Here is a 26,760-nt window from a genome sequence, read left to right on the forward strand (position 1 = left end):
GCGCCTGCAAAGTCGCGCATGCCCACTTCGGCCTCCCGCCCCACTCCTAAGGCGGCGAGACTTAGTGCGCAAGTACCATCCATTGGCGGCGACTCCTCCCCCTAAGGCGGGAACACACGGGGCCCAAAATGGCGGCCAGCCGGTACCGGCGTTTTCTTAAGCTCTGTGAGGAATGGCCAGTGGACGAGACCAAACGGGGCCGGGACTTGGGCGCTTACCTGCGACAGCGGGTAGCACAGGCCTTTCGGGAGGGAGAGAATACCCAGGTGACCGGCGGGGAGGCGGCTGGGACGAGGGGAGGAAAGGACGAGGCAGGGGCGGGGCCAGCTAGCGCGCTATCAGCGGGATCTGCGCATGCGCGCGTCCTCCTTCCAGGCCGCACGTGAGCGCAGACCCCCGTTTCTCCCCAGGGAGTACTGAGAGCTACGCCCTTTCTACTCAGCGCTCTCCCCGCGCTGCACCTTGGAATTGCCGAGGAAGCTTTTTTAAAACTCCAGATGGGCCGGGCGCGGTGGTTCACACCTATAATCCCAGCACTCTGAGAGGCGGAGGCGGGAGGATCGCTTGAGCCCAGGAGGTCAGCCTGGACAACATAGTGGGACTCCGTCTCCGCAAATCAAAAAACAAACAAAAACTTAAGATACAGAATCTCTAGGGGTGGGATCTTGACCTCAGTGTTTTAAAAGCTCTCCAGGTGATTCAAGGTGCAGACAGTTGAGATCCACAACACCAGTGGCAGCTGGTGACAGCCTCAGCTTTTTGCTCCCGTGTCACGGTAACGTTACCTCATTATCTCGCAGTGTTGTGTATTGACTGAGCTAATCCCCAGTAAACTCTGCAGGTCCCGGCTAAGCGTTTGCGTTCTTCCTGAGCCCTGTAAGCCTGTGCAGCAGGTTTGGGTCCTCAGCTCACGTAGCTGTGTGTGAGTAGTAGGCCTACGTTCTTGCTCTCCTCCAGGTTGGCGCTGCAGCTCTGCGATTCATTCGTTCATATAGCTCGTATTTATTGAGCACCTACCATATGCCTGGAGCAGTGCTAGGGAAACAGCAGTGTTAAACAGGTGAAGTCCTGCCCGCATGAAGTTTTACATTGTAGTTCAGGACACAATAAACAAGTAGGTCTGCATAAGACAGATAAGTACTGTGATCAGTAGAAAATAGGGTAGCATGATAAAAGAGTAATGTTATTAGTCGGGTCTTTCTGAGGAGATGACACATAGGTAAGACCTAAGGCAAGAGGATGAGCCAGCCATGTACACTTGGCGGGAAGGACATTCCAGACACTGCGCATGCCCAAAGGCAGGAGGCAGATTGACATGTTCCAGGACAGAAAGAAAGCCAGAATGGCTGCAGGGTAGTGAGTGAGGTGGAGTTTGCTAAGGTGGAGGTCAGGAGCCAGGCACAGTAGGTTATTATCTGCTCTGATTAGCTGTTAGACCTCATTGTAAGGCCAGTGAGAAGTCACTGGGGATGTTTAGTGAGGGGACTGATGTGCCCCAATTTATTTTTTTTAAGACTATTCTGGTTCTATGTGGTGAGTGGGCTATAGGGGGCAATAACAAAAAAGCAAGGAGGCTGGAGAGAAGCCGATTATGGTACTATAAGCGAGCGATGGTGGGGGGTTGGATGAGGATGGCAGCACAGAAGATGGGAGTGGCTGGATTCAGGTTATGTGCAGGTTGAGTCAGCAGGACTTGCTGATATGTGGGATGTGGGATAAAGGAAAAGAGAGGAACCAAAGATAGCACCTAGATTTTTTTTGGCCTGAGCATCTAGGTCTAAGATGGTGCCATTTACTGAGGCAGGAATAGGTAAAGTGTAGGAAGAATATCTTGAGTTCGGTGTTAAGCAGGTTAAACCTGAGATGCCAAGTACACTGATTTCCTAGTGGCGATGTCAAGTAGGCGTGCTATATTTGAGCTTGGGGCTCGGGCAAGAGACCAGAAATGAAATGAGATACATACACACGCAGTCTGAAGAAATGACTTGCGAAACTTGGCCAAGACCTGTCAAAGAAGGAACATGGTCTTTTTTTTTTTTTTAGCTTAGCCCAAAACAGAGCCAAGCCAGCCCACCTAAAGGAGCAGGAGCACGCCCAGTGGCATCATTGTGACTGGACTGCTGATTGGCTGACAGCCTGGGGAGTGTCTGGCCCAGGTTATACGACACCCAGGGCCCTCCCATGGTTCATGGTGGTCTTCACTGGCCCAAAGTGGAAAGATCTTTAAGGCAAGAATCTTATCTAGTCCCAATTCTACAAACCCCGTGAGCTTCCTAAAGCTGTACTCCCTGCATGTTTTTAGTATGAGCTTCCTGAAAATAGAGATGATGCCATTTTTATCTTTCCCCCTCTCCCCTACCAGTGTCTAGCATAGTCCTTGGCCCATAAAAAACACTCAGTAAATGCCTGAATGGATAAGTAAATAATTGGTTGTGGCTCATGAGACAATTGTCTGAATATAGTTTCAGATGTAGCAGAACTAGACAAAGAGAAGTTGTGAAGAGTGAGAAAGGAATATTTGTGTGTTCTGAGTGGGCAGAATTGATCTGAGAGCTTACCATGTTTGGGGAATTTCGGGATCTATGGAAGAAGGCCATAAGCTGGCCCTCACCACCAAGGAGCTTACAGTTGGGCAGTCAGAGGCTCCATCTTTGGGGAGGTGAGAGAGCATTACATTCACTTGCTTGATTGTTAGTGTAAGAGGAGCCAGCAAAGGAGGAAAGAGTTTTCTCTTTTGGAGTTGTTATCACCTAGGGAAATTGTTCCTGAGCAGTCAAAGGCCCACACAGGTTTGAGTCCCAGCTGCAGATGCAAGTCATGGCTCTGTTGATGATTCTGTAGCAGCTGATGAATGCATTACTGGTAGAGTGAACCAGTGCATCACGATGGCAGCAGGAGCATTACTCAGGACCACTGTTTTGGTACCTCATCCTGATGTCACCTGAGAATGCACCTGGGCTTAGTAAATCTTTGTGGTAATTTTTGAAGGGCGCGATTCCTTGCTGGAATTGAAAACACTACTGTGAGTCACTCCTACTGACACCCCCAGATCATGTATAAAGACCTTGAGAAAGCAAGATGATTCTGGTAGGCTGTTCATTAAACTGGCAGCGGGAGGTGGGGATTAGATCCAGTTGACTGACTAGTATAGAGCTCCTCCTTGGTTATGCCGGTTGCCAGAAGACAGGACTGGAGGGGAAAGTAGCTCTGTTCAGGCCATCTTTCCATTCCTGTAGAGGAGAGAGGCAGTCAGTCGTCCTCTCAGCCTCTTGGCTTCCTTCGTCCTAATGATCAGCCCGAAAGGTGCACAGCACACCTTTGCCGGCATGATCTCATTTAATCCTTAGTGCAGCTGAGTGGTAGCCATTACTGTTCCCATTTTACAGATGAGGAAACGAATCAGAAAAACAAGACAACTCTCTGGGGATTCTCTAGCCGTAAGAGACAAGCCAGGTGAGAAACATACCCAGCCCTCCTGGCCCTAGTGTGCGTCGTCTCCTGGGTGCCTGGCCTTTCCTCAGCTGCTGTTCCAAGTTATTGTTAGAACAACCTGAACAACCTCTTTTTCCATGAACATCACACCACTTCCTTCCCCTGGTTGCCTGTTCAAACCTTTTTGGGCCATAGATAGTTTGGGCAGCAAATGGAACTCCCTGTGTTTACCCATCTATTCTTTGCCTCAGCCACTACCAGTCCAGATGGGAAGAAAGATGGTCCTGGGTGGGACACCAAGCAGAGAAAAGCTGGGTTAACTAAAGGGCAAATTAATAATTTATACTCAAAACCAGAGTATAAAAACCACTGCCTCCATTTATTCCACCTCAAATTGCCCTCTGGGGAGTCTCGTGGTCCACCCTAAACCCACCAAGCAGGGAGGTGGTGGTGGGAGCAGGAACACACGTAACTCCTCTTACACCCCATATCCTATTGTGTAGTTTTAAAAAGTCGGTGTTTATGGGCTTTGCCCCTTTTGAATACAGTTTGTCTAAGAACACGTGTTTCCTACAGCGCTGAGAGCTTAATAAAAGAATTGCAACATGGGGGAAGGTGGCACAACAACTGTAATTGTTGACTTAACAACAGGGAAAGGAGCAGATCTTTCTAATGAGTTCATTAGGTGCTTCCTAAAAGATCCCAGACTGCACACCAGCACCCACTTATGTAGCATGAGTTACAACTCCGAGGGGTGGCCTGGAAGAGCTGCTGCCCAGGAAGGGGCTCGCCCACCAGGGAGTTCTAATTGTATTGTATCCAAGTTTAAGTATAATAATATTGGCCCAGTTTGAAAGAAGTTAAACTTTTTCTTGAGTTTCTAATAATGTAAATGATATTTCCACCTTCTCAGAGGATAATTCAAAGGTATTTTTATGATTCTGTTTTGTCAGTCATCCAGTTGAGGCCTGATCCTTGGCATTCCTCAGTGTGCCAGGGAGCTAGCTCCCAAGCCACCTGGCATATGCTGGCCACGGTGAAGCCATGTCAACGTTGCTCACCCCCACTTGTGAGCCCCCTGAAGTCATGTTTTTGAAGAGTGTCCTAAGAGCAGATTATCCTATTTTTAGTTACATATCGAGCCCATCTAAAACCTGGAATTGTAAGGAGAATCATCTCTAAGAGGGAATGCAAACATCTCCATCTTTTTTTCTCTTCCAATTCTGAATAGCGCCAGTGTGAGCTAGGGTAGTATTCACACCAAGGGGTGGCGTTTATCTCTGCATATGTAAAGCTGCAGTCCTCCTCCTGAAGGGATAAATTCTTAGCCACTTTTGGTGGGTCACTACTTTATTCAAAGATCTCTGGGGTCTGCCTGTTGCCTCCTGGACAGGTGGCAGGCAATTTTGTGAGACCTGCAGTGCCTCTGATCCTTGGTCCCAACCTGTGTTTCCAGCCTTGCCTCTCACCACCCCAACACGAGCCCCAGGCTCAGCAAGGGTGGCTTCTCATGGTCTCCCAAACTGTCCATGGTACAAGCGATTGTGATCCTTTGAGACTTAAGTGCACTGTGGATCATCGTACCCCTACAACCTCCAAAAACCCAAACACAGAGTTTGTCAAGAATTTGGTGGCTTCCCAGGCTCTTGGAGCCCTCCCTGGGTTCCCCTTAAAAGCTCTGCCTGCCTAAAACACCCTTGTCCTGTGCCTCTTCATGCTTCATCCTCCCAGTCATTTCTGGTCCCTGTGTCACTCATGCCCAGGTCGGCACTCCTCACTCTGTGCACTGTCGCTGCAGTGAAACTTAGCCCTTCCTTGCCATACCTCCCTGTCAGCACAGCCTGGTGCCCAGCTCCCACCTCGGGTCTCCTGCAGCGGCCCGTGCTTCACAGCTCTGGCTCTCACTTGCATGCTGCCCCGGGCAGGGTTGGTTTCTAATTCATGTGTATCTTGTCTCTGCAGTGTGCCTGCCAGCTTCTCCACAGCTGGCCTGGGTCGTCTTCTTTATGGCCCCTCACAGTCCCCTAGTGGGGCACTCTCTCTATAGTAGGTGCTCAAGAAATACATTTTCAACTCAATTGAAGGGAATAGGCTCCCATAACAGAATGAACTCATTTCAGAAGTTCATTACCAAGTCTTGAAAGCCTTTTTTTATAGATCCTCCTGGACTGAATCCAGCTCTACCTTAATTAGCAAAGCAATTTGCAACACCCTTTCCCAAAAGTGCTTATGCGTCCCTTTGTGTGACTAGAATAGGGGCCGCTGTACCAATTGCTGTCACCACCCAAAATTCAATTTGGAAAATCGAAATCAGTGCCTGCGGCACCGATGTAGATTTGTATGTATAAAAGTTTAATATGGTAAAGAGAAATTTACTGACGACTGAGCAGGGGAAATGCAAAAGGAGCAAAAATAGAACTATAAAGGACACTCGTCAGATGAACATCTATTTTATTCACATTTGGGGAGCAGTGCTGAATTTTTCATAATGTCCCCACTGCTGCCTTTTTCAAACCCAGCACTGCTATTAGTCCTAAAACGTCCATGATCTCATTAGGTATGAATGCAAAATCAGGTAATTTAAAGCTTGTATTAAGAATATTTCTAAAAATGCACAGTCCATTTCATCAGAAAAACTGCATTTCAGAACTCAGGAATGTTAGTGCTGGAGTCTGTGAATAAAGTGTAAGCTATAGGAACGTGGTGAGGCTTCTGGAATTTGACAGATGTCTCCACTGACATCCTTTTAAGGATGACTTTTTTAATTGCTGAGCTTGAGTTATCTGTGGCTAGGAACCCAGCATTGATCAAGGCTTCATCACTCTTCAGGCAGTAAGAACTTGCTAGAAATGGGTATATCTCAAACTCCTGTCACCTCCACTGAGTTGCTTTTACAGCCTCAGACACCTTCTGACCTCAAACAGGAAACTGGGTGGCAAGTCTGTTTTAGGACTCAGGTGTTTGGTTTTCTTTCTCGGATTACAATTGAGTCCAGGACTTCTGGGAACTCTCTAGGAGACTGTCTCTTTCACACAGAGGAAGCTTAAGAAGTGAGAGTACCTGAGCGTCACTTTGCTTTTTGCACTTAGACTTTGTGCACTTTGCTCTTACAGGAGCAGCACTCTGCAAGGGTGACCCGTCCCTTGTGCCCCTCCTGTCTGTCCTGCTGCCCATCAGAGATGGGACTAGGTGGCAAGGAAGGACAGCACTTTATAGCACACCTGCTTGAGGGTGTGATACAAGGTTGCTGAGCAGCCTACTGGTGACTTCTCACTGCTAGAGAGTTGGAGCAGGAACTTGAGTTGACAAGGTGTTTGAGGGTGAGGATCTGGTTGGAATGCAGGTTTATCAGGAAGCAGTGTTAGGAGCCCAGGAGAGAGGCAGAGGCTATGGGAGGAAGGCAAATCAGCATGTGGACTCCTTTCCTAAGAGCTTAGTTGGGAAGGTGGTGGGGATGGTGGCAGGATGGGAGGGTCCAGATAAGCGGCCATCAGGTGAAGACCGGGTACAGCAGACAACTGCTCTCTTGGCAGACCATGGAGTGCTCAGTGACCGCTGAGAGCCACCAGCGTCAGTCAGGAGTGAAGCCTCAGCAGTTTCTCATCCGTCCTCACTTCCGTTTCCAGCGCCATCATCTGCAGTGCACACCAGCCATGCTGATCCACTGATAACATGCTGACCCATTCCCTGGGCACGGGCTCCACCTGGTCCTGTGCCTGGAGCGCCCCCACTCCCTTGCTGTTACATGCACCCATCCTCAGCCGCTCATTCTCCAGCACTTCCTGCCTGGCCCCGCAGGCCCATAGCACCTCGTACATGCCCCTTCGTTCCACTCTCACCAGGGTGGTCCTAAACCGTTCTGTCCTTTCCCCTCTTACTTTGTGAGACAGGGGCCTGTGTTTACTACAACTCTTTACTACTAATAACTGTAAGAAAAACTAATCACTCACATTTATCGGTGTTCCAGGCCTGGAATTCAGAGCAGCCCAAGCATTACCTCATTTATCCTCACACCACCCTGGGAAGTAGGGGCTATTATTATATTTTCTTTTAAAAGAAAGGTTAAGTTGGCCAGTATGCTTCAAAAATGTTCAATGCATGAAAGACAAAGGCCGAGGAACTGTCCCGGATTAAAAGAGACTAAAAGATACATGACTGTTACATGCAGCAGGACATCCTGTTTTTCCTTAGATTATTATTGAGACAATTGACAGAATTGGAATATGGACTGTGCATTAGATAATAATGTTGTATCGATGTTAAGTGGCCTGAATTTGATCACTGTACTGTGGTTATATAAGAGAATATTCTTCTTAGGAAATGCACAATGAAATATGGGGTGAAGGGGCATTATGCTTCTACTTTCAAGTGGATCAGAAGAAAGATACGTATGTACAGATACAGAGAAAGATAAACTGGCAACTTTTTTTTTTTTTAAGTGTGTTTCATGGGGGAAGAGTGAATGGTTTGCCTGACATCACATAGCTGATAAGGGCTGGTGCCAGGATTCAACCCAGACAGTTTGGCTCCACTGCTCCCTACAGCCTTGGAGGTACTCATTCACCCAAGCATCCCCTGCTCATGGATGGGCCAAGCATGCTCTAGGGTCTCAGTGAATGCCTGTTAAATTTATAAGTGAGCACACTTTGGGAGGCCGAGGCGGGCAAATCACAAGGTCAGGAGTTCGAGACCAGCCTGGCCAACATGGTGAAAGCCTGTCTCTTCTAAAAATACACAAAATTAACTGGGTGTAGTGGTGGGTGCCTGTAATCCTAGCTACTTGGGAGGCTGAGGCAGGAGAATCACTTGAACCCGGGAGGCGGAGGTTGCAGTGAGCTGAGATCGCGCCACTGCACTCCAGCGTTAGCTTTTGGCTATGCATGCCCTGCTGAAGAAGTATTCCAGATGTGTTCGTCCAGATGTGTGCAGAAGTCCATTCTAGCGGGACTTTCCCTGGAAGAGCTGTCCGGCAGCAGGGAGGCACCAGCCTCATCCTTTTCCATTCATTCTGTCCACTCAGATAATGACTTTGATTATTATTCAGCAAACACTGGCCACCTCTTCAGGCCATAATCCTTCCTCTTCTGATGTATCTAGCTGTTCTCATGATGAGTAGCCTGAACCCAGGAATGGGTCAGGTAGAACTAAATGATGGATTGTCTTTTTTGTTTGCTGTAAAGTAGGGACCTCATTTGACATGCACAGAGAGGCAGCAGTGGAGTTGCCTATTAAACTTCTTTACTACTGATTTATTTATGCTCTGCCTTCTCCAAGGAAGGATTTAAGTTAGGAAAAAATCCATCATTTGAATTTTGGGGGAAAAAAAATGTAAAAGAGAAAGTTTTGTTCTGGGGAGCTTTTCAAAATTCTTGGCAGAAAAATTTAAAGAATTATACATAAGTAATAGCAAGGACAGAGTAAAGGGAAAGTTCGAACTAGAGGGAAGAGACCACGCCTCCTCTGTATGCCGCCTGTCTTCCTGACCACGCCTCCTCTGTATGCTGTCTGTCTTCCTGGCCACGCCTCCTCTGTATGCTGTCTGTCTTCCTGACCACGCCTCCTCTGTATGCTGTCTGTCTGCCTGACCACGCCTCCTCTGTATGCTGTCTGTCTTCCTGACCACACCTCCTCTGTATGCTGCGTCTTCCAGAGAATGCCCATCAGGGCATCGCTGTCTCTGGCACCAGAGAATTTACTTATATCCCCCTTTCTATGGCAACGCCTCAGGGTTCTGGGCCATCTCCTTTCTAGCAGGACCTAACTGTGGTCCCATCTTGGTTCTCCTCAGTTTACCCATTTTATCTTAAATGTTGCTGCCTTTGGCCGGGCGCGGTGGCTCAAGCCTGTAATCCCAGCACTTTGGGAGGCCGAGACGGGCGGATCACGAGGTCAGGAGATCGAGACCACCCTGGCTAACACGGTGAAACCCCGTCTCTACTAAAAAATACAAAAAACTAGCCGGGCGAGGTGGCGGGCGCCTGTAGTCCCAGCTACTCGGGAGGCTAAGGCAGGAGAATGGCGTGAACCCGGGAGGCGGAGCTTGCAGTGAGCCGAGATCCGGCCACTGCACTCCAGCCTGGGCGACAGAGCGAGACTCCGTCTAAAAAAAAAAAAAAAAAAAAAAAAAAAAAATGTTGCTGCCTTCATGTTTCTTCCCTTCTTGTAGAGTTTCAGCAGCTCCCCACTTATCACAGATGAAAACTCAGGTGATTTTTTTGATTTGTTTTTTTTTTGCCTTTGCTAAAAGATTTTGTTGGTCTGAGGCTGGGCATGGTGGCTCACGCCTATAACCCCAGCACTGGGAGGCTGAGGCAGGCAGATCACTTGAGGTCAGGAGTTCGAAACCAGCCTGGCCAACATGGTGAAACCCTGTCTCTACTAAAAAATACAAAAATTAGCTGAGTGTGGTGGCACATGCCTTTAATCCCAGCTACTCGGGAGGCTGAGGCTGGAGAATTACTTGAACCCAGGAGGCGGAGGTTGCACTGAGCCAAGATTGTGCCACTGCACTGTAGCCTGGGCAGTAGAGTAAGACTCTGTCTCAAAAAAAGAAAAAAGAAAAAAAGAATCTACTGGTCTGGCCTGAAGCATCCCAGAGGATTCCTGCCTCCTCCTCCTTGCTGACAGCATCTCCTCCCCCAGGAAGGCCTGCCCTTCTCCCTTCTGCTCGCTGACCCCTGTGCTTCTTTCAGAACCTAGCGTCGTCTCACTTCCATCATGCACTGACCACTTGAACATGTGGGGACTCCCCCACTGAGTCCCTGTAGCCCACTCTGCCCAGCACCCCCTTTGTTAGGCACGCCTTTCCAACCTTACATTTCTATTGTGGCATCTCTCACTGCAGCTGGTGTCGTGGCTCACAAGTCACAGATGCTCCACAAATGCTTGTTTGCTGATTAATCTGATTTTTCTGCAGGTTGGGGAGTTGATGAGGCAGAGCTATGCCTCCAAAAAGTAGTTTCTAATAGCAGAGCTATAGTCCAGGTTTGCTTCCCGCAGAGTGGAGAAGCCAGTGCTAGCTGCAGGCCTGCTTCATGTGAATGCCTTATTAAGTATGGTCTTTCCTCGAGGTACAGACACTGTGGGAGGCAGGACTCCTTTGCTCACCTCCTTGGGGGTTCTTTGCTTTTCAGGTTGCAGAGCCTGAGGCCTGTGATCAGATGTACGAGAGCTTAGCGCGACTCCATTCAAACTACTACAAACACAAGGTGAGTGGGCCACAGTCTTTTATATCCCCAGCTTTCTGACAGGACAACTAATAAGAATGAGTGAAAATCTGATTATGTAATGTTTTGTAAAGAATTGGCTTTGCTGCTTTCAAATGAAACCAGTAATTTCAACCAAGCCAACAGAGGTGCCTGGTAGAGGCTTTTACACCACCTAAATAAAAGCTGTTTAAAATTGTGAATACAGGGAAAAGGGAAGAAACAAAGAAAACCAATTATGAATAGAAGCCATGTATTTGATATGCCAGTGTGTGCTCCTGGGAGTGTCTGACAGCCATTGGATTTATACCAATTTTCCCATTCACTCTGATGGAACTGACACCTCCCCACACTCTGGTGATAAAGGTGGGATGATTGGGAAAGTGCCGTCCTTTCCGGAGCTGGGCCCCAACATGATTACTGTCAAATTCCATTTAGAGTGGTTTTTCCCATACTTGAAAAATGTGTTCAGTAACTCCACAAACATGGCCATATGCCTATGTGGAAGATGGATTTTTTCTAAATCCTCCCTACTAACATGTGATCCATGAGCAGCAGCATGGGCATCACCTGGGAGCTGGTTAGAAAAGCAAATCAGGGGCCCCATCCATACTTGCGTTTTCCAGGGAGGACTCATGGGTACATTAAAGTTGGAGCTGCCTGCTGGAGACTGTACTGGTTCTTGTGAGGCCAAGTCTTAACCTCAAGGTGGCGCTGCTCTTCTTGCTAGGCCTGGCCTCTGGTTGCCTAGGGCCCAGATGAAATGCAGTCAGAGAGCAGGGCTTGTGGACTGATCTCTCTCCTCCCTTCACTTCCTTTCTGCCCCGGTGACCAGTACCCTCGCCCCAGAGACACCAGCTTCAGTGGCCTGTCATTGGAAGAGTACAAGCTGATCCTGTCCACAGGTAATGAAAGCACAGCTGCCTTTTCTCATTGGTTTGCAAATGACTCTGAGTTTGAGTGGCCAAGGGGAATTGTCTAAGAAGGCAGCTTTGCTTGATGGAAAGTCTTGTAGAACAGCCCAGAGGAAATTCTGAAGCTACAGGGCTCATGCATTTTGACCATATACTGTGGAGAAGGTCAAAGGCGTTATTTAAGAAAGAAAATCTATCTTTAGTGCTTTTAAATTCAAGGCTGGGCAGCAGGGAACAGGGGACTACATATTTGCCAAATGGAAGTAGTTGAAATCAGGATGGAAGGAAAATTATTTTATTTTTATGGTCCTAAGGGGGCTTTATAAACAATGAAGGTTTTAATTAAAACAAAAAGCCATTCAATAAACGTGTTTGGGGATATCCGCCTAAGAGTTATCTGACCCAGGGGACGTGGTCTGTGGGTTAGATATGAGTTGAACTAGGTATGTTTTAGAGTCATTGATAGACTCTGATTAACAAGAAAGGAAACATCCTGCCAAGCCTGTCCTTTCCTTAATTCCCTATCTCCATTGTCCCTAAGGAGGGGGGCCAGAGAGCCAGGGCTGAGGTAGGCAGGTACTGGAAAATTACTATTTTTGTTGCCAAGTATATTATATACAAAAATAGGCTAACCTTTTCTGGAAGGGCATGGCCCTGACACATTTCCTTCTGGTATTCTAGAAATATGTCTTTCCTCTTCTTCTGGCAGCCTTCAGCAACTTAGTTTTGAGGATTTGGGCTTCTAGAAAACCATCTTCTGAGATTAAAACCTGGTGGTGTCACCTGCTATTACATGTCAACTGTAACCCTGTTTTTATTCCAGTACTCTCTGGGAAAATGGGTGAAGATATTTTGGCCAGGCAAAATCACTTTATTGGCGATTTTTTTAATGTGTAAATTTACTCTTCTATCCCTGGGTCCGTCTAATTAGCAGCATTGATGCACGTTATCGTGAGGGCCCTGGACAGTTTGAGCAAAGTTTGAACTTGAAGTGAGGGTGGAAATAAGTTCCAGAGGCCCTGCTTCTGCCCTCTATGTTGTTCACCTCAGGGCAGCCTCTGCAAGTGGAAAACAGGCAGCAACGAAGGCTAGGAGATAGTCCCGCCATTGGTCCACGCTGCAGCTTGTTCTGGCTGCAAGTTTAGTTCCAGGAAATTTGCTGAGAATTTGTTTTCACAGCAAGCCTCGTATTTTTGTTGCAAATTGTGTGGCGTAAGCTTACCAAATGTTTCCTCTGACAGGACAAGAAAAGACCTGCAGCACCTTGTAGCGAGAGGCTTTGAGGGCCTGGCGAGTCTGAAATGTGCTGTGTTCTGGGTCACATGTGTGTCCACCCTGGGACTGGTGTCATGGAAAGCACCTTAGGGAGGCCTCAGGGCTTGGAGATGGACAGTGTCCCTCAATGTCCACCTGGACACTGGAAACGTGGACTTCCGGAAAAGCGCCAGAGCAGGGGCTTTTTTCTGTCACCTTTCTTGGTCAGAAAAGATACTCTTTTCTCCAGTAGTTTTGTTAACGTGAAAATTCAGGCCAGGCAAGCAAAACAGTATTATAAGAATATCTAAAATTTAACATATACGTAAAATTAGATTTCATGGAACATTAGCCCTAGAGACTTCAGAAAAACGGTTCCGTACTGGGGGTGATTTTGCCTCCCAGGAGACATGTGGCAATCTCTGGAGACATTTTTAGTTGTCACAACTGGTGGTGGGGGCAGCGGTGCTACTGGCATTAGTGGGTAGAGGCCGGGATGCTTCAAAACAGCCTTCGATGATGCACAGGCCAGCCCACAACGAAAAATTATCTGGCCCAAAGTGTTGGTAGTGCCAAGGCCAAGAAACCCTGCTTTGGTTCCTGGGTGTGGGGACGTGTATTTTCTTAAACAAAAGCCCCTCCCACCCGCACTGTGGTGGAGATGGCTGCCTTTTCATTGAGTGCAGGCTGTGTGCCAAGCAAGTTACTTCCATGATTTTCTTTAATCCTGACAACTTTGGAGGTACATGTTTTTTTTTTTCTTTCTTTCTTTTTCACCTCTCCCCAAGTTGTCTGCAGATGTGTGTTTTTATCTTCATTTTACAGATGAGGAACCCGAAGTATAGAGGGTTGAGTAATGTGCTTGAGGGGACCCACAGTGGGAGGGGACCCACAGTGGGAGACAGTGGGCTGGGATTCAGGCCTAAGTCCATCCCTCTCTCAGTGCCTGCTTAATTCCACAGCATGTGCTGGACCTGCACGCCAGGATTCAAATCCCTGCTCCATTTCCCAGCTGTTCAAACTGAGCAAGTTACTTCACCGCCTCCTGCCTCAGTTTCCACACCTGAAAATGAGACAGGCCTGTGTGGAGCAGGCCAAATTTTGCGATGGACCATCTGGGCCTGTGGGTTGCACAGCAGACAGCTCAGGGCCATTTATTTGCCCTCGTATGGAGCAGGGCAACGAGCAGCACACCCTGCTTTGATGCCAAGGGTGAGGAGAGGGCAAGAAACCACTGAGAGCGTGCTGGGCACACAGCCTGGCACACAGTGCTCAGTCACTGCGAGTGGTCACTTCTGTTACCCTGTTTGATCTGCTCCTCAGAAGCTGGGTCTACACTTCCCTTTTTCAGGAACACACTGTGTGAAAAGCAGGGCATGCTTGTGTCGGGAAAGCCCCATGGGTCCAATCTACGTCATCAAGTTTTAGACTTGTCTCTCTCTTTTTGTCTTTCCCTTTTGCAGACACCTTGGAAGAGCTTAAGGAAATGGATAAAAGCATGTGGAAGAAACTGCAGGAGAAGTTTTCCTCCAAGGGTCCTGAGGAGGATCATAAGGCCTGAGCTCAGGCCTTACCTCGCCCACGTATCTAGGTGTGGAGTCTTGTACATTGCCATCGTCAATAAAACTGCCCCAGTTTCCCCGTGACCTTACAGTTTGGGAATCTCCTCTAGCCTTCCCAGAAAGGCTCTAAAGAAAGTTTCAGCCTCAGAAGGGATGGCGATTGGGCTGTCTGCTGTGACTGCTGCTCCAGGGGAGGGAAATCTCCTGGGGAGAGGAAATGCAGGTTTCCCTCTGGGCCTGACAAGGGAAGGTAATGGGGCCTCCGCACAAGGTGCTTCCTGCAGGACCACAGGAGCCCCCGCCCCTCCAGCAGGGGTCTGGTGCCTCCTGGCAAGATACTCGGGCTCCCTTTTGTTGTAGGAGCTCCTGGGAGGAAGCCAAAAATAGCAGTAAATACTGAAAAGGGCATCCTGTTGCAAACAGCATCAGGGAAGTGTGAGGCCCAGAGAGGCAAAAAGCCTGCTTGGCCCTCATCCCCACTGACTCAGAGGACGAACCTCAGGCCTCTGTCCCTGACCTTGCAAAAACCCACACTGCCCAATTGGCTTAAGGGACAGGGAAGCTATAGACAGGCCTTGGCCAGGCGGGGCCTCAGCTGCAGTTGGCTTCAGCATTGTGGGCAGGTTCTGTAGGTGGCCACAAGTCAGAGGCCCTGCTGGCTAAGGACACACACAGGGTCACCTCATTATTCCATGGAACTTTGGCTCTTACTGATAGACACATTCACTTTCCTAGTTGAGCATTCTTCTGTCTGGAACCGTGAGGGACCAGGCTGGGCCCACAGCGCCCCTGGTGGGTACAAACTAGAAGTGGGTTCTCAACCTCGTCTGTGTCTAGACTCCTCAGGATGTTCTGAAATGCATAAAATAAAATCGACAGGACTGCAGTAGAAACTAGTTATGCCTAAATGCAGTTCTGGGTAGGGAGATCTCAGGGGAGGACCCGAGACACGATGTCACTCAGTGCATCTCCCGAGAGCCTGAGGAGAGGCCAGGCCAGCAGGGAAGGACTCTTGTTCCTGTCTTCTGCCAGTATGTCCTGTTAATCCCCACAGCCCCGGGGGAGTGCAGGAAACACATCCCTTTTTAACGGACTAGACTTCTATTAATTTATTTAAGGCAATTAACATATTAGTTCTCAGGCCAAAGGATTTGTAAAACATTACACCAAAAGGAGAAAAACAAGCGGTCATGAAACAGCCATGCGAACGCCGCTCAGCCCTTGTTTGCCTGGGCATACAACTCTCCCCCAGGAAGCCTGGGAAGAGGCAGGTCCCAGGAGCAAGATCGTCCATCATGGAGTCATCAGGCCACCTACAGCCATGCCAGGGTGGCATGGACACGACAGTGAGGTCTGCACTGGCTACAGCAGATCTGAGGCACGGAGGGAGCTGTACAGCCATGGGCAGGGCTGAGCACAGCACCCTTGGAATAAGTTAAATAACAAAGCCCTAAAATCACTAGTAACAGCATTACTGCCACCTCCCCAGAGGCCGGCAGCAGCCAAAATGTAGTGCTTGGAGATAAAGGGGTGACCCCACTTTTAACTACCCATGAGGAGGACTACAAAGAGTTGTCAGTTATTGCTTTAAGGGACAAAGGTGTCTAGGTAGGATTTGTCTTCTGCTAAGGCATTAAGGTAAACTGAGTCCCAGTGAACTTTCAAGTCTTTTTTTTTTTAAGGGCTCTAAGCAGGTCTGTGAGCTCTGAGGCTCCCCCTCCATGCTGTTGAAAGCCTGGGTGGGTGTCGGGGTGTCTGGCAGAGTGGGAGTGGAGGCTGGCCAGCTGGCTGGGCCACCCAACCCGGGGGAGGGGGCAGTGTTCTTCACAATTGCAGTCTCCAGTGATGAGCATCCCCTGCTGGGGCCTTCAGTGGCTCTTCTCAGCGGCTCATGCAGTTCTGGACATCCACAAAGCCTAGGCGTTGCCTGCGTTTCCGCTGCTCTGTCATCTAGGGTTAAGCAGATGCCAACAGGCCCGGTCAGGCCTCCTGGCACCTTCTCTCCATGGGTGCTGTGGAAGGGCTTGGCGCCCGTCTTCCTCTGTGGGCCCAGCTGCTATTCAGCACTGGCGGTGGGCCAGGGCCCCTCGGGGTGCTTTAAGGATGTCGATGTCAGCACCAAACCCTTGTTCTCAATTAGCGTGTCACAAACCCCGGATCTGATGCAGCTGGGAAACCAGCCCACTAACAGGCTGCCTCATCTTCATGCAGGCACTGCCAGATGCAGTGGAGGATGTCTAGGCAAGAAGGCCTTAAACTCAGGAATCCCCTCAAAGGACCTACCTGGCAGCTGCAAGAGGAAGGGGATGAGAGACAGAGGGCCCCACCACCCTGTACTAAGTTTCCACTTGGCCTTGTCTTTAACGGCCCAAGGCAGGGGTTGTCAACCCCAGTCTGACTTGCCATGTAGGGGAGAGTGGGTTTGGAACCTACCTTCTCATCCAGGGCCAGAGGCCAGTGGGGAAGAGGGTGGGGCAGGAAGGATGAAGGCAGGCAGGGGCTGCCCAGGGATAGAGCCCAGGGTGGGCCTGGGATCAAGCAGGGTGCATACCTGCTCCTTGAGCTCATTGAGCTGGGCAGTGAGGTGGGACACCAGCTTCATGGTGGAGTTGAGCTTGTCCTGGAGAATCCGAATCTCATTCTGCTCCCCCTCGCCCTCGTTGCTGACAAGGGACATGGCCCGCATCCGGGGGAACCAGTCCAGGTTCTTGTTCTGAAAAACATCACCAGTGGGTAAGCAGGCATGGGCCCAGCCCAGAAAGGCCTCATTTAGAGTAATGTGGGGGGAGGCTTCTGCCACACCCCTGACAAAATTACTCGTCAGGGATGTGTCATGGGAAAATCTGAATTGACCTGGTCCTCCCTGGGGCCAGAGTGAGCTGGCAGTCAACCCTCTGTCAACCCTCTGCCACAGAGACAGGCTGACTTCCGTTAGACAGCGTCGGCAGCTGAGTTTGAGTCCTTCGCTGGTATCAGCACCATCTGTTTACTTTCATAACACCCCCTGAGAGGTGGAGGAAGGCCTCTGCACCCAGACAGACCCTGGATCTCCTTCCTTCCTTCCTCCCGCCCGCCTGCCTGACAAGCACGCCCCACGCCCCGGGAAGACACAAGTTAGACAGATGGCAAACGGAGGGAGCGGGAGGCTCCACTGAGGAAAGCTGGCATCTGACACGTGCCTGGGAGGCAAAGCCACGTTTCCCAGGACAGAGGAGTGGGGAGGGAGGGGCACTAAGCAGTTCTCGGCTTCCTTGTGAGCTGTGAATTCTCAGACCAGCAGATAAACCTGTACACAAAGATCAGCTCGAAATACAGACTTAAACGACAAAGAATTCCTTCTTTATGATTCATTGTCTTCACTCCATTATTACAGACATTGGACAGATGATATTTAAAGTTTTTCCTGGCTCCCCTTCAGCCCAGGACCATCTAATTCAGACTTTTTAGGAAGCAGCCTGCCTTCCCACCAAGCTAGAAAACACTCCCTGAGAGCGGCCCGCAGATCACTGGCCAAGACAGGTTCTCCCCGACTCCACCCCGCCTCAGCATCACTGCACCACAGGCCCAGCGATACCACACGCGTTCTTTGGGGCTGATGGGTTTGCTGTGGGATTTTTCCTGACACCCAGAAGTGGGAGGAGGCCCCTCTGCAGCAGCGGGCCCCCGGCAGGGCCCCCGTGCAGCCCAGAGCTGCTTCCAGCTGCTGCTCCTCGCCCTGCTGACCTTTCAGCAAGTGTCTGCAGCTGTCCGAGCCCCTCCCCTGGCCTCCCAGGGCCGACAGACAGATGTGGCCACTCCTCGCCAGAGCCCAGGGCACTCAGAAGCTAAAACCATGAGGCCTCTGGTGCACAGTGATGTTGACTCGAGAATGGCTGGCTGGTTTGGGCCCACAGGCCCAGTGCAGCCCCTGCTCACACCTTGATCATCTGGGCCACGTAGCTCTCAGGGCCTGTGTAGTCGGTCTTGTTCTTCACGCGGACCAGGACAATGAAATACAAGTAGTTCCACATGTTGTGCTCCAGCTTGATGTGTTCCTCAAATGACACCGTCTTGTTATCAAACTTGTCCCTCTCCAGACCTGAGGGTGCAGAGGGCGGGAATGAAACCATCAGCCATCAAGAGCCACTGCAGGGCCACCTGCTGGAGGGGACCCAGCTTGGGGGCGGGGAGGCATTTATTCTCAGGATGAGCGTTTCCAACAGCTTGCTCTGGGCTATTTGGGTCACTTCTATTTGAAGCAACAGCCACTTAGTGGAGATCCTGCCCTGCCGCAGCTGCAGCCCTCCCGCAGCGGAAACTGAGGACTCTAGTAGTAAACGCCAGAATTCCCCGAACTCAGGGGAAGCATGAATGGCTGAATAAGCGAGGTCCTACAGGCCATACAGGTGACATCTGCCTGAGCCTGAGGTGGCTGGTGAGGGGACTAGCACTTCGTTTCAGGGGTGGGAAAAGCACTGGACCGAGACTAGAAGCTCCAGGCACTGTCTGGGCTCAAGTCCTCGCCTAGAAACCCCAGGGGTTTACAGGGATGGCCCTGTCTCGCTCCCTTCTGACTCCAAGTTCAGGCAGGGTCATGTTCTCCCCAGTTCTGGGATGAGCAAATGCATCAAATCATCAGCCCCAGGGCAGGATTCCCCAGGGCAGGAGGGGCCAAACCGCCACTGCCGCTGGCGTCAGATGATGTCCCAGCCCCGCTGCGGCCTCCGCAGAGCAGGAAGCAACCCTCACCACAGATGAAGCATGTCGTCTTGAGAATCTCCTCCTTCTTCTGCTTCTCACTACGCAGGTCAGCGAAGGTGTCGATGATTACCCCAAAGATGAGGTTCAGCACGATGATGATGACGATGAAGAAGAACAGGAGGTCATAGACCACTCTCGCTGGGAAGAGAGACTCCTGTGGGGGGTGAGGCAGGGAGGCTGGGCCCGGTGGTCCCCACATTCACCCGGGCAAGACAGGACTCAGGTGGGGGCCAGGGCTGTGATGAGGGCCTCTGGCTTAGGGGCTGTCAGATGGCAGAGTGGACCCAACCTGGCTCCAGAGCAAGAATTGCAAGCAAAAGCCCTGAGTTTGGGTTAGGAAAGCGTGGACTCAGGACACGCTGGGGTGAAGGCCTGCAGGAGTCAGGTGCGGGGAGGTAGGGCTACGAGTCTTGGCATGTCTCTGCCCCTAACATTGATTAGGGAAAGAGGCAGCTCTGAACACCTCTGCCCACCCTCAGGACGCCTGGCCACACGCATTCCAGAAACCCTGTCTGGCCAGGGAGGCGGCCTCTCACTCCTTCTCAGCAACAGCGGAAGGACGGACATTCGGGAACGTGGCTGCCCAAGCCGAACCATGAGGCCTCCTGATGAAGCTGATGAGCTCCGCCCTCTGCCCGCCTGCTGTGGGCTAGGAAAGCCAGTGGTCACTGTCCCTAGCCCTGGGGCAAAGTTTGGTTGCCAAAGTCTTTCCTTATGGAATGAGGGGGTGAGGGGGCAGCTGAGCAGTAATGTCATGGAATTGGCCGGGTGTGGAAAGCAGAGAAAAGGGGATACAAGTTTGGGGGAGGGGGTTCAACCCTGAATATCTGATGCGAGGCCAAGGACTCTCCACATTTGCTGATCGGTACAGTGGCTTGGGCCCCACAGGTTTGGGAGCGGGCAGGAGTGCTCACATCTTTGGAGGGCTTGCGGAGAATGTCGCCTACACCACCACCGTTGCGTAGCCCATGGTTCATGACAGTGACGATGCACATCAGCAGAGTGTCACAGGCCCGCTCTGTGTTGTCCAGCTCCCCATCCTCTGCAGGCAGAGTGTGCTCAGGCCCAGGCTGTCAGCTCCTCCCTCCCCACCCAGACTCCCACACACACACCACCCTCACCTTCCAGGACCTCGGGCACCGAGACCCCTGAGACACAGTCCATCTTGTCCCCACTGCAGGTGTCCACAAATGCAGCAGCTCCATGTGGCATCCCCAGGGGGCTGGCTGGAGGGGACATGGATGAGGTCACCAGGAGGTCTAGTCCCTGGCCTTATCATCCCCTGGCTCTGTCCCCAGCGTCACATCCTCCAGGAAACCTTCCCTGATCCTGCCAGCCCTCCACTGTCTGGCCACAGTGAAAGGTCATCACGCCTCTGCCCCCCACTGGGTTGCACACTAAGGGCAGGGAGGGGTCTCTGTACCCCTAGGCCTGGCACACAGGCAGCTTCTGCAAATACTGGGTTTAACATGAATGACAGTGCAAGGAGCTCCAGCCCTCAAGCAAGGGGTTCCTTAGGGGCCAGAGACCCAAGGCTCTCCCACCCACTCAGTGTGTTCCAGAAAAGAGCGAGGCAGACTGGTGTGAGCTAGACGTCCCCAGAAGCCAAGAGGAGAAGCAGACGGGAGCCTGGTGAGGTAAGCGCTGCAGGTCCTGGTCCTGATGCCAGACACTTGTGAGACCCAACCTCATTCCCCACAACCTGCCCAGGAGAGGAAGCCTCCAAGACCTGTAGAGTGGTTGTTGGGCAGTCGGTCGACCTCAAGGATGAAGTCATCCTTGAGGAAGAGGAAGCCAACGATGGAGAAGAGGTAGACCAGGATGAGGGCCAGCAGGGCTGTCAGCAGGATGGAGCGGCCATTGCGGGTCACACTCTTGATGACGTTGAACAGGGTCTCCTCGCGGTAGATGAGGTCAAAGAGCTGCAGGATGGGGTTGAGATAGGGATGGCGCCTTGAGGGGCTGGGCCAGCCAATCTCGCTGGGGATGCCACTGGAACCCTGAGGGCTGCCCGGGCTCCAGAGTTTCCCAAGGCTCCTCTAGGGAGGTCTCTGCACTTAGTCAGGAGTAACCAAGCTGGGTGGGTCTGTCAGGGGAGCTTCTCAAAGAACCTGGAATTCTAGGGTCACAGAAAGGGAGTGGCCCAGGGGAAGGCACGAGGGGTGAAACGGGTGGTTGAATACCAGCCAACTCTTACAATGCCCTTGCTACATGCTAGGAAACAGTGTAAGTGCTTTCCATGCATTAGCTCATTTCATCTCACAATTATTTTAGAAGGCAGGGGCTATTGTAATCACCATTTTACAGGTGAGGAAACTGAGGCATGGGGCAGTTAAGAAACTTGCCCAGTTACACAGCTAGTAGTAGCCCAGCTGAGATGCAAACCCCTGGTCCAGCTCCAGAGTCCAGGCTTGAACCACCACTGTACAGGAGAAAGGGGTCAGATGGCCACCAGGAGTGGCCATCAGGGCCTTGAGGGCCAGGCTTGGGTAAGGCAGAGGAAGACTGAAATCTCACTGCTCCCAGCCCAGCAGCAAAAGGACTGGACAGAGAGACTGGTGACAGGGAACTGCCAACAACTCACGGGAAGCCTCAACCACCTCATGCCCCCATCCAGCCCCAGCCCACCCAGAAGGCCTCACCAGGATGCTGTAGAACAGCTCATGAGCAAAGAGGCCCAGGACACTGGTCAGGATGTAGCCCACGTGGTAGAGGAATTCCATGTCCATGACCATGGCCTTATAGCCCCGGATGAAGGTGCCACGGTTGCCCACGAAGCTCACCACAAACACGATCTTATTGGTCAGCTGGGGGCGAGTGCAAGGCATGAGGGTCAGTACCCTACCACCTACCCTGAATCTGCACACATGCCTCCCCAGTGCCCAGCTCAGAGCCTGGGAGGCACGGCATTAACGAAATTGCTTCCAGAAATACATCTGGGCGCCTGGGACTCAGGATACAGAAGCAGCCCCTTGGGTCCTCAGTTCCAGGAAGACAGTGACGTATAGGCAAAGGAGGATGGGGACAGAGAAGACCACTGACTGGGTCTATCAGGCAAAGGTATTCCTTGCTCAAAGCACTTTATTTCCATCTGTCAGGAGATTGTCATTATATATGAATCTGCACATCTGCCGCGTAGCAGTGCCCCTGGGCAATGCACAGCCAGCAGTGTGCACAGCCACCCTGACCCTGCTGTTCCAAAGGGACTCTTGAATTTCTGTCTCTGGGTGCCAGCTGCCCTCAGATGTTGAGGGAGAGGAAGAAGGCACAGAACAGTCCCTGCCATCGGTCTATAAGGAACTTGGGAGCCCAACAGAGAGGAGGAGATGGGACGGAGCAGGGGCTTCTGGAAGCAGCAGGCCAGCGTGCCGTCTGAATGCAGTGAGCATGAGCTTGTTTGGGAATGGGGGCTCCCTCTGGCACTCACATTGAGGGCACCCAGGATGTTGAGAGTGGGCCCGATGCCCAGATAGTAGATGGAGCGTAGGATGAGCGCCACGATGAGGGGGCGAATGCTGTAGCGCTTGGTGAACAGGGCCGCGATGGAGAAGCAGATGAGGATCCAGAACAGCAGTGAGATGAGAGGGGAGTCCAGCACGCCTGGGGGCCAGGGGCAGGGTGAGAAGGGCTCCCTCAAGCCCACCACAGCCCCACAGCAGGTCCAACAGGTGCCGAAAAGCCACCTTCTCCTGGCAGCCTTCTCAGTTAAGTTCCTGGTGCCTGGTTTTAGCCTTCTCCATTACACCTGCCCCTCAGGCCTAAGCGGGAGGCCCTTTCCAGCTGCGGCTACCAGGTCTTGTTTCTGGCTGACACATCTGTGCATGTGCACGTGCACGCATGCGCCATCTCCCATGAGGTCAAAGACCCTGACCGTCCCCTTGGACCGCACCTGTGTCTCCATGATGTGGTGAGAGCCCCCAGGAAGGTGCAAGGGGGTGCTTTTGCACAGTCTGCATCTGGTCCCCTCAGAGGCCAGCTGGCCTCAAGGCTCTGCCCCAACCCAGGAAGGAGGCATGGCAGGGCCAGGGGGACCTGCCGGCCAGCCCTGTGTTCTCACCTGTGGACGCGCCCTCCATGTAGGGGTAGAAGAAGGCAATGATGATGTTGATAAACACGGCCAGGTTGAAGGAGATGCTGCCCCACAGGGTCATGCGGCGGGAGAACCAGTAGATCAGCGGCATGCCTGAGGAGGGCAACGGCGAGCTGCTGGAGGGCCCTGGTGAGCACCCTCTGTCCCTTGCATGCGGGGACCCGCTCAGGAGGAAGCCACACATGGAAGAGCGCTTCCTTGGGGTGGGGCGGGGGTGGGCGCAGGGCACCCACAGGCAGGCAAGGGAGGCCATTATAACAGGGTGTCAGTGAGCAGCTCCAGACCGCCCCACCCTCCCGCCCGCGGGTCTCACTGCGGAGCTTGCGCTGCCACTCCATCTCGTTGTGCAGGAAGGAGGACTGGTCAAAGAAGTCGCTCACTTTGCTGCCCTGCTCGTCCTGCTCGGTAGTGGTAAAGAGCCGGTGCTTGGTCTCCTCCGTCAGGAACTGGCAGATGCCAGGCACTGGGAACACGATCTGCTCCATGCTGCGGTCCTGCCGCACAATCTGAGCACACACAGCACATGGTCACACCCGGCCCAGGCCCCCACGCCCACCCCTGCTGCCCACAGGCCCACCTCGATCTGGGACGTGTGGTTCTCGTAGTAGGCCAGGGGGTCTTCCTCCTCCTCCTGTGCTGGCACTGAGGACTTGAGCATCTGTGACAGCTGCTTGTTGTTGAGGCTGAGCTGAAGATGGGGAGGGCGCGGAGGTCAGACCCCAGCCTGCACATCCAGGCCTGGCACTCAGCCCCTAGCCTCCCAGGCCTTCCCCCAGCTCTGAACTACACTTCAGCGAGTATTTCCGCCAAGCCAGACCAGGCCAAGCCCAGCCCAACTAGGACGTAGCCTCGAGAATCTGGTGCCAAAGGGAGGGAAGCGGGAGAGCCATTACCAGAGAATCCCAGAGGATAGCCGGGGCCTTCCTCAGTCCTGCCCAAGTGCAGCCCGGGTCCTGCTTAAAGCTTCCAGAACCACCCCAGACCCACCTGAGCCTTGCTTCCATTTCTCAGTCTGGGTTTCACCCCTGGCTGCCAGTCCCGATCAGCCTCCTGAGCTGTACCCCCAAATTCTAGCCTGGCTCATATTCTAGGGCCTCACTCTGTTCCAGGCCATGCCCTTGGGTTGAGGCTCCTCCCTGGGCTCCAGGCCCTGCCCCCACCCCAGTCTCGGGGCCAGCACCCACCATGGAAGAGATACCCTCGGCCTCCTCCTCTTGAATGCGCTTCACCGGCTTCAGCAGGTGCTGCAGCTGTTTATTGTGCCTGGAGAGCTGAGGGAAAAGGCAGCACAGTCACCAGGGCATGGTGGCTGGGCAACATGGTGGCTGGGGGACGATGATGGTGACTGGGGGGTGATGGCAGCTGGCGGGGCATGGTGGCTGGGTGGTGACAATGGCGACTGGGGGTGATGGCAGCTGGCGGGGTATGGTGGCTGGGGGGTGACAATGGTGACTGGGCGTGATGGCAGCTGGGGGGGCATGGTGGCTGGGGGTGACAATGGTGACTGGGGGGTGATGGCAGCTGGGGGACATGGTGGCTAGGGGGTGACGATGGCGACTGGGGGGTGATGGCAGCTGGCGGGGGCATGGTGGCTGGGGGGCATGGTGGCTGGGGGGCGACGATGGCGACTGGGGGGTGACGATGGCGACTAGGGGGTGATGGCAGCTGGGGGCATGGTGGCTGGGGGACATGGTGGCTGGGGGGTGACGATGGCGACTGGGGGGTGATGGCATCTGGGGGGCATGGTGGCCGGGGGAGTGATGGCTGTCAGGCACCCAGGGGGCCACTGGTGGAACTGGTACCTGCAGCGCCAGGATGTAGATGTTGTGGCCCACTTCACGTGGGCTCACCTCCGAGTTCTCACGCTCTTCTTCCTGCAGGTAGGCCTTCTTGATGACATCCACCTAGAGGGGCAGTGCCTGTTCCAGTGCTCTCTTCCTAGGGTGGTAGGGCCAGCCTGGCCCTCATCCCCATCCCAACACACTCCACCCAGTCCTGCCTGCCCGCCTGCCCGCCCGCCTGCCCGCCTGCCCAGCCTCACCAGCTCCTGGGGCCGCAGGCTGATGAGGATGCGCTCGGCATTTTCACTGTCATGCCGGCTCTCCATCAGAGCCAGGAGCAGTTTGGAGGCATTGTCCTGGATGGAGGGGCGGAGGGAGGCAGGCCACAGTCTCAGGGCCCCCACCATGCCCCTGACAACTTCTCCCTCATTCCTCTCCATAACAACTCTCCCATCCCACAAAAGGTCAGGTGCCATGACCTTCCCATCCTCCCTCCCCTAGGCTTAATGAGAAGCATCCTGCACAGCCAGCCCACCCATAGGCTTGCCCTCGCCCCCACTGTGGCAAACACTCAGCTACCCAGACAGCAGACACACACGTAGCAAGTCCTCAGCTAAACCAGGACATATCTGTATCCACAGTGTGTGTGTGTTTCAGCATGCTTGCGCACACGTGCACGCATGTATATATAAACATGCGAATATTACACACACACCCTGCACACACCACACACTTGTGCATCCAAACGATGCCCCATCACACACATAATCTAACACCCATATATTACACACCACTATGCACACTTGACACGCAAGTCACACATACGTGCATGCACATCACATGCACACCCAGCACTCACACACCTGCCACTGGGCCCCACCTTGAGCTGCAGCACCAGATCCATGCGGTACTTGCACAGGGGGCTGATGTCATTGAGGATCAGTGCGGTGATGATGTCTATGCCATTGGACTCGTGAGTCACAATGCAGGTCTGGCAGGAGGCAGTGGGGGACACAGGGCCCAAGCCCTGTCAGAATTGTGGCAGCTCCAGAGAACTCAGTCTCTCTCCCTGCCCCAGCTGGCTGCATCTACCCGCATGTCCACACTGCCACCCTGGCTGCCGCTTGTGCCACCAGGCCAGCTCACCTGGTTCTCATGGCAGGGGCCCTGGCAGTACTCAGTGAGGGTCTCCAAGGTCTGGATGACAAGGCCCACATTGTCCTCATTGATGTAGAGCCCCAGCAGCCCCAGGCCACCCGTGGTGCTGCCGCACATGATGTCCAGGAACTGCAGCGTCTCGCACACCAAGTTGTAGTTGGTTTTGTTGTTCTGACAGCGCAGGAAGTTCTGCGGGGCACAGACAGGTTGGGCACAGCACAGCTGCAGCATGGAGTGGGAGGCTGGCCTGGGGAGCACGATCTTGTGTGCTGCAGGGGTAGGGGAACCACTGGCCACAAAGCAGCAGTGCCCAGGCCAGGGCACACATGCCATAGAGGGACACCGGCCACAGTGCCTGGTCTGCATGCCGGCTGGCTGGTGGGGGAAGGGGCAGGTGTGTGGCAAAGCACTCACCTGCAGGTCCCGGTTGTGATTCTCGCACAGCAGCTGCAGAAAGCGCAGGATGGGCTGCATGATGAGCACAGACGTGCCCATCTCGTTGCTCTGCACACGTTCGCTCACTTCATGCCCCCGGCGCAGGCTGGGGCCCAGCGAGTAGCGGGATGAGGAGCCAGGTATGGAGAAGGAGGCCACGCGGCCTGTGGGCGAGACCTGGTGAGGCTG

At 52.7% G+C, this 26,760-nt stretch overlaps 2 protein-coding genes across 4 annotated transcripts in view; one reads left to right on the forward strand and one right to left on the reverse strand.

Moving 5' to 3' along the window:
• The first annotated feature begins 67 nt into the window (after nucleotides 1–67).
• On the forward strand, nucleotides 68–15,263 carry LOC105474471 (ubiquinol-cytochrome c reductase complex assembly factor 2). Of its 2 annotated transcripts, XM_011729136.3 has the most exons (4): nucleotides 84–266; nucleotides 10,566–10,640; nucleotides 11,473–11,542; nucleotides 14,269–14,451. In XM_011729136.3, exons 1-4 carry the CDS (start codon nucleotides 129–131, stop codon nucleotides 14,364–14,366), a joined length of 381 nt encoding a protein of 126 aa, XP_011727438.1. In that variant the 5' UTR covers nucleotides 84–128; the 3' UTR covers nucleotides 14,367–14,451. The 2 variants fall into 2 exon arrangements, with proteins under 2 accessions (XP_070953289.1, XP_011727438.1); XM_071097188.1 differs by lacking the exon at nucleotides 11,473–11,542 and having other exon boundaries at nucleotides 68–266; nucleotides 14,269–15,263.
• Nucleotides 15,264–15,461: 198 nt separating this feature from the next.
• Nucleotides 15,462–26,760, reverse strand: part of LOC105474470 (inositol 1,4,5-trisphosphate receptor type 3) — a 76,107-nt gene continuing 64,808 nt past the window's right edge. Inside the window, exons 41-58 of one of the 2 annotated variants that reach the window (XM_011729135.3) lie at nucleotides 26,551–26,735; nucleotides 26,125–26,325; nucleotides 25,859–25,969; nucleotides 25,239–25,334; nucleotides 25,000–25,101; nucleotides 24,382–24,468; nucleotides 23,775–23,885; nucleotides 23,511–23,703; nucleotides 23,165–23,290; nucleotides 22,535–22,707; nucleotides 21,750–21,914; nucleotides 20,837–21,029; nucleotides 20,229–20,333; nucleotides 20,022–20,149; nucleotides 19,096–19,261; nucleotides 18,285–18,445; nucleotides 16,919–17,080; nucleotides 15,462–16,317 (exon numbers count right to left, since the gene is read on the reverse strand). In XM_011729135.3, the coding sequence (XP_011727437.2) occupies nucleotides 16,249–16,317; nucleotides 16,919–17,080; nucleotides 18,285–18,445; nucleotides 19,096–19,261; nucleotides 20,022–20,149; nucleotides 20,229–20,333; nucleotides 20,837–21,029; nucleotides 21,750–21,914; nucleotides 22,535–22,707; nucleotides 23,165–23,290; nucleotides 23,511–23,703; nucleotides 23,775–23,885; nucleotides 24,382–24,468; nucleotides 25,000–25,101; nucleotides 25,239–25,334; nucleotides 25,859–25,969; nucleotides 26,125–26,325; nucleotides 26,551–26,735 (2,534 nt within the window). In that variant the 3' untranslated portion in view covers nucleotides 15,462–16,248. Of the gene's footprint in view, nucleotides 16,318–16,918; nucleotides 17,081–18,284; nucleotides 18,446–19,095; nucleotides 19,262–20,021; nucleotides 20,150–20,228; nucleotides 20,334–20,836; nucleotides 21,030–21,749; nucleotides 21,915–22,534; nucleotides 22,708–23,164; nucleotides 23,291–23,510; nucleotides 23,704–23,774; nucleotides 23,886–24,381; nucleotides 24,469–24,999; nucleotides 25,102–25,238; nucleotides 25,335–25,858; nucleotides 25,970–26,124; nucleotides 26,326–26,550; nucleotides 26,736–26,760 lie in introns of those variants that run through there. The other variant, XR_982787.3, reaches the window with a different exon arrangement.

This window comes from Macaca nemestrina, chromosome 5 (genome assembly GCF_043159975.1).
Source record: "Macaca nemestrina isolate mMacNem1 chromosome 5, mMacNem.hap1, whole genome shotgun sequence".
Classification (NCBI taxonomy): Eukaryota; Metazoa; Chordata; class Mammalia; order Primates; family Cercopithecidae; genus Macaca; species Macaca nemestrina.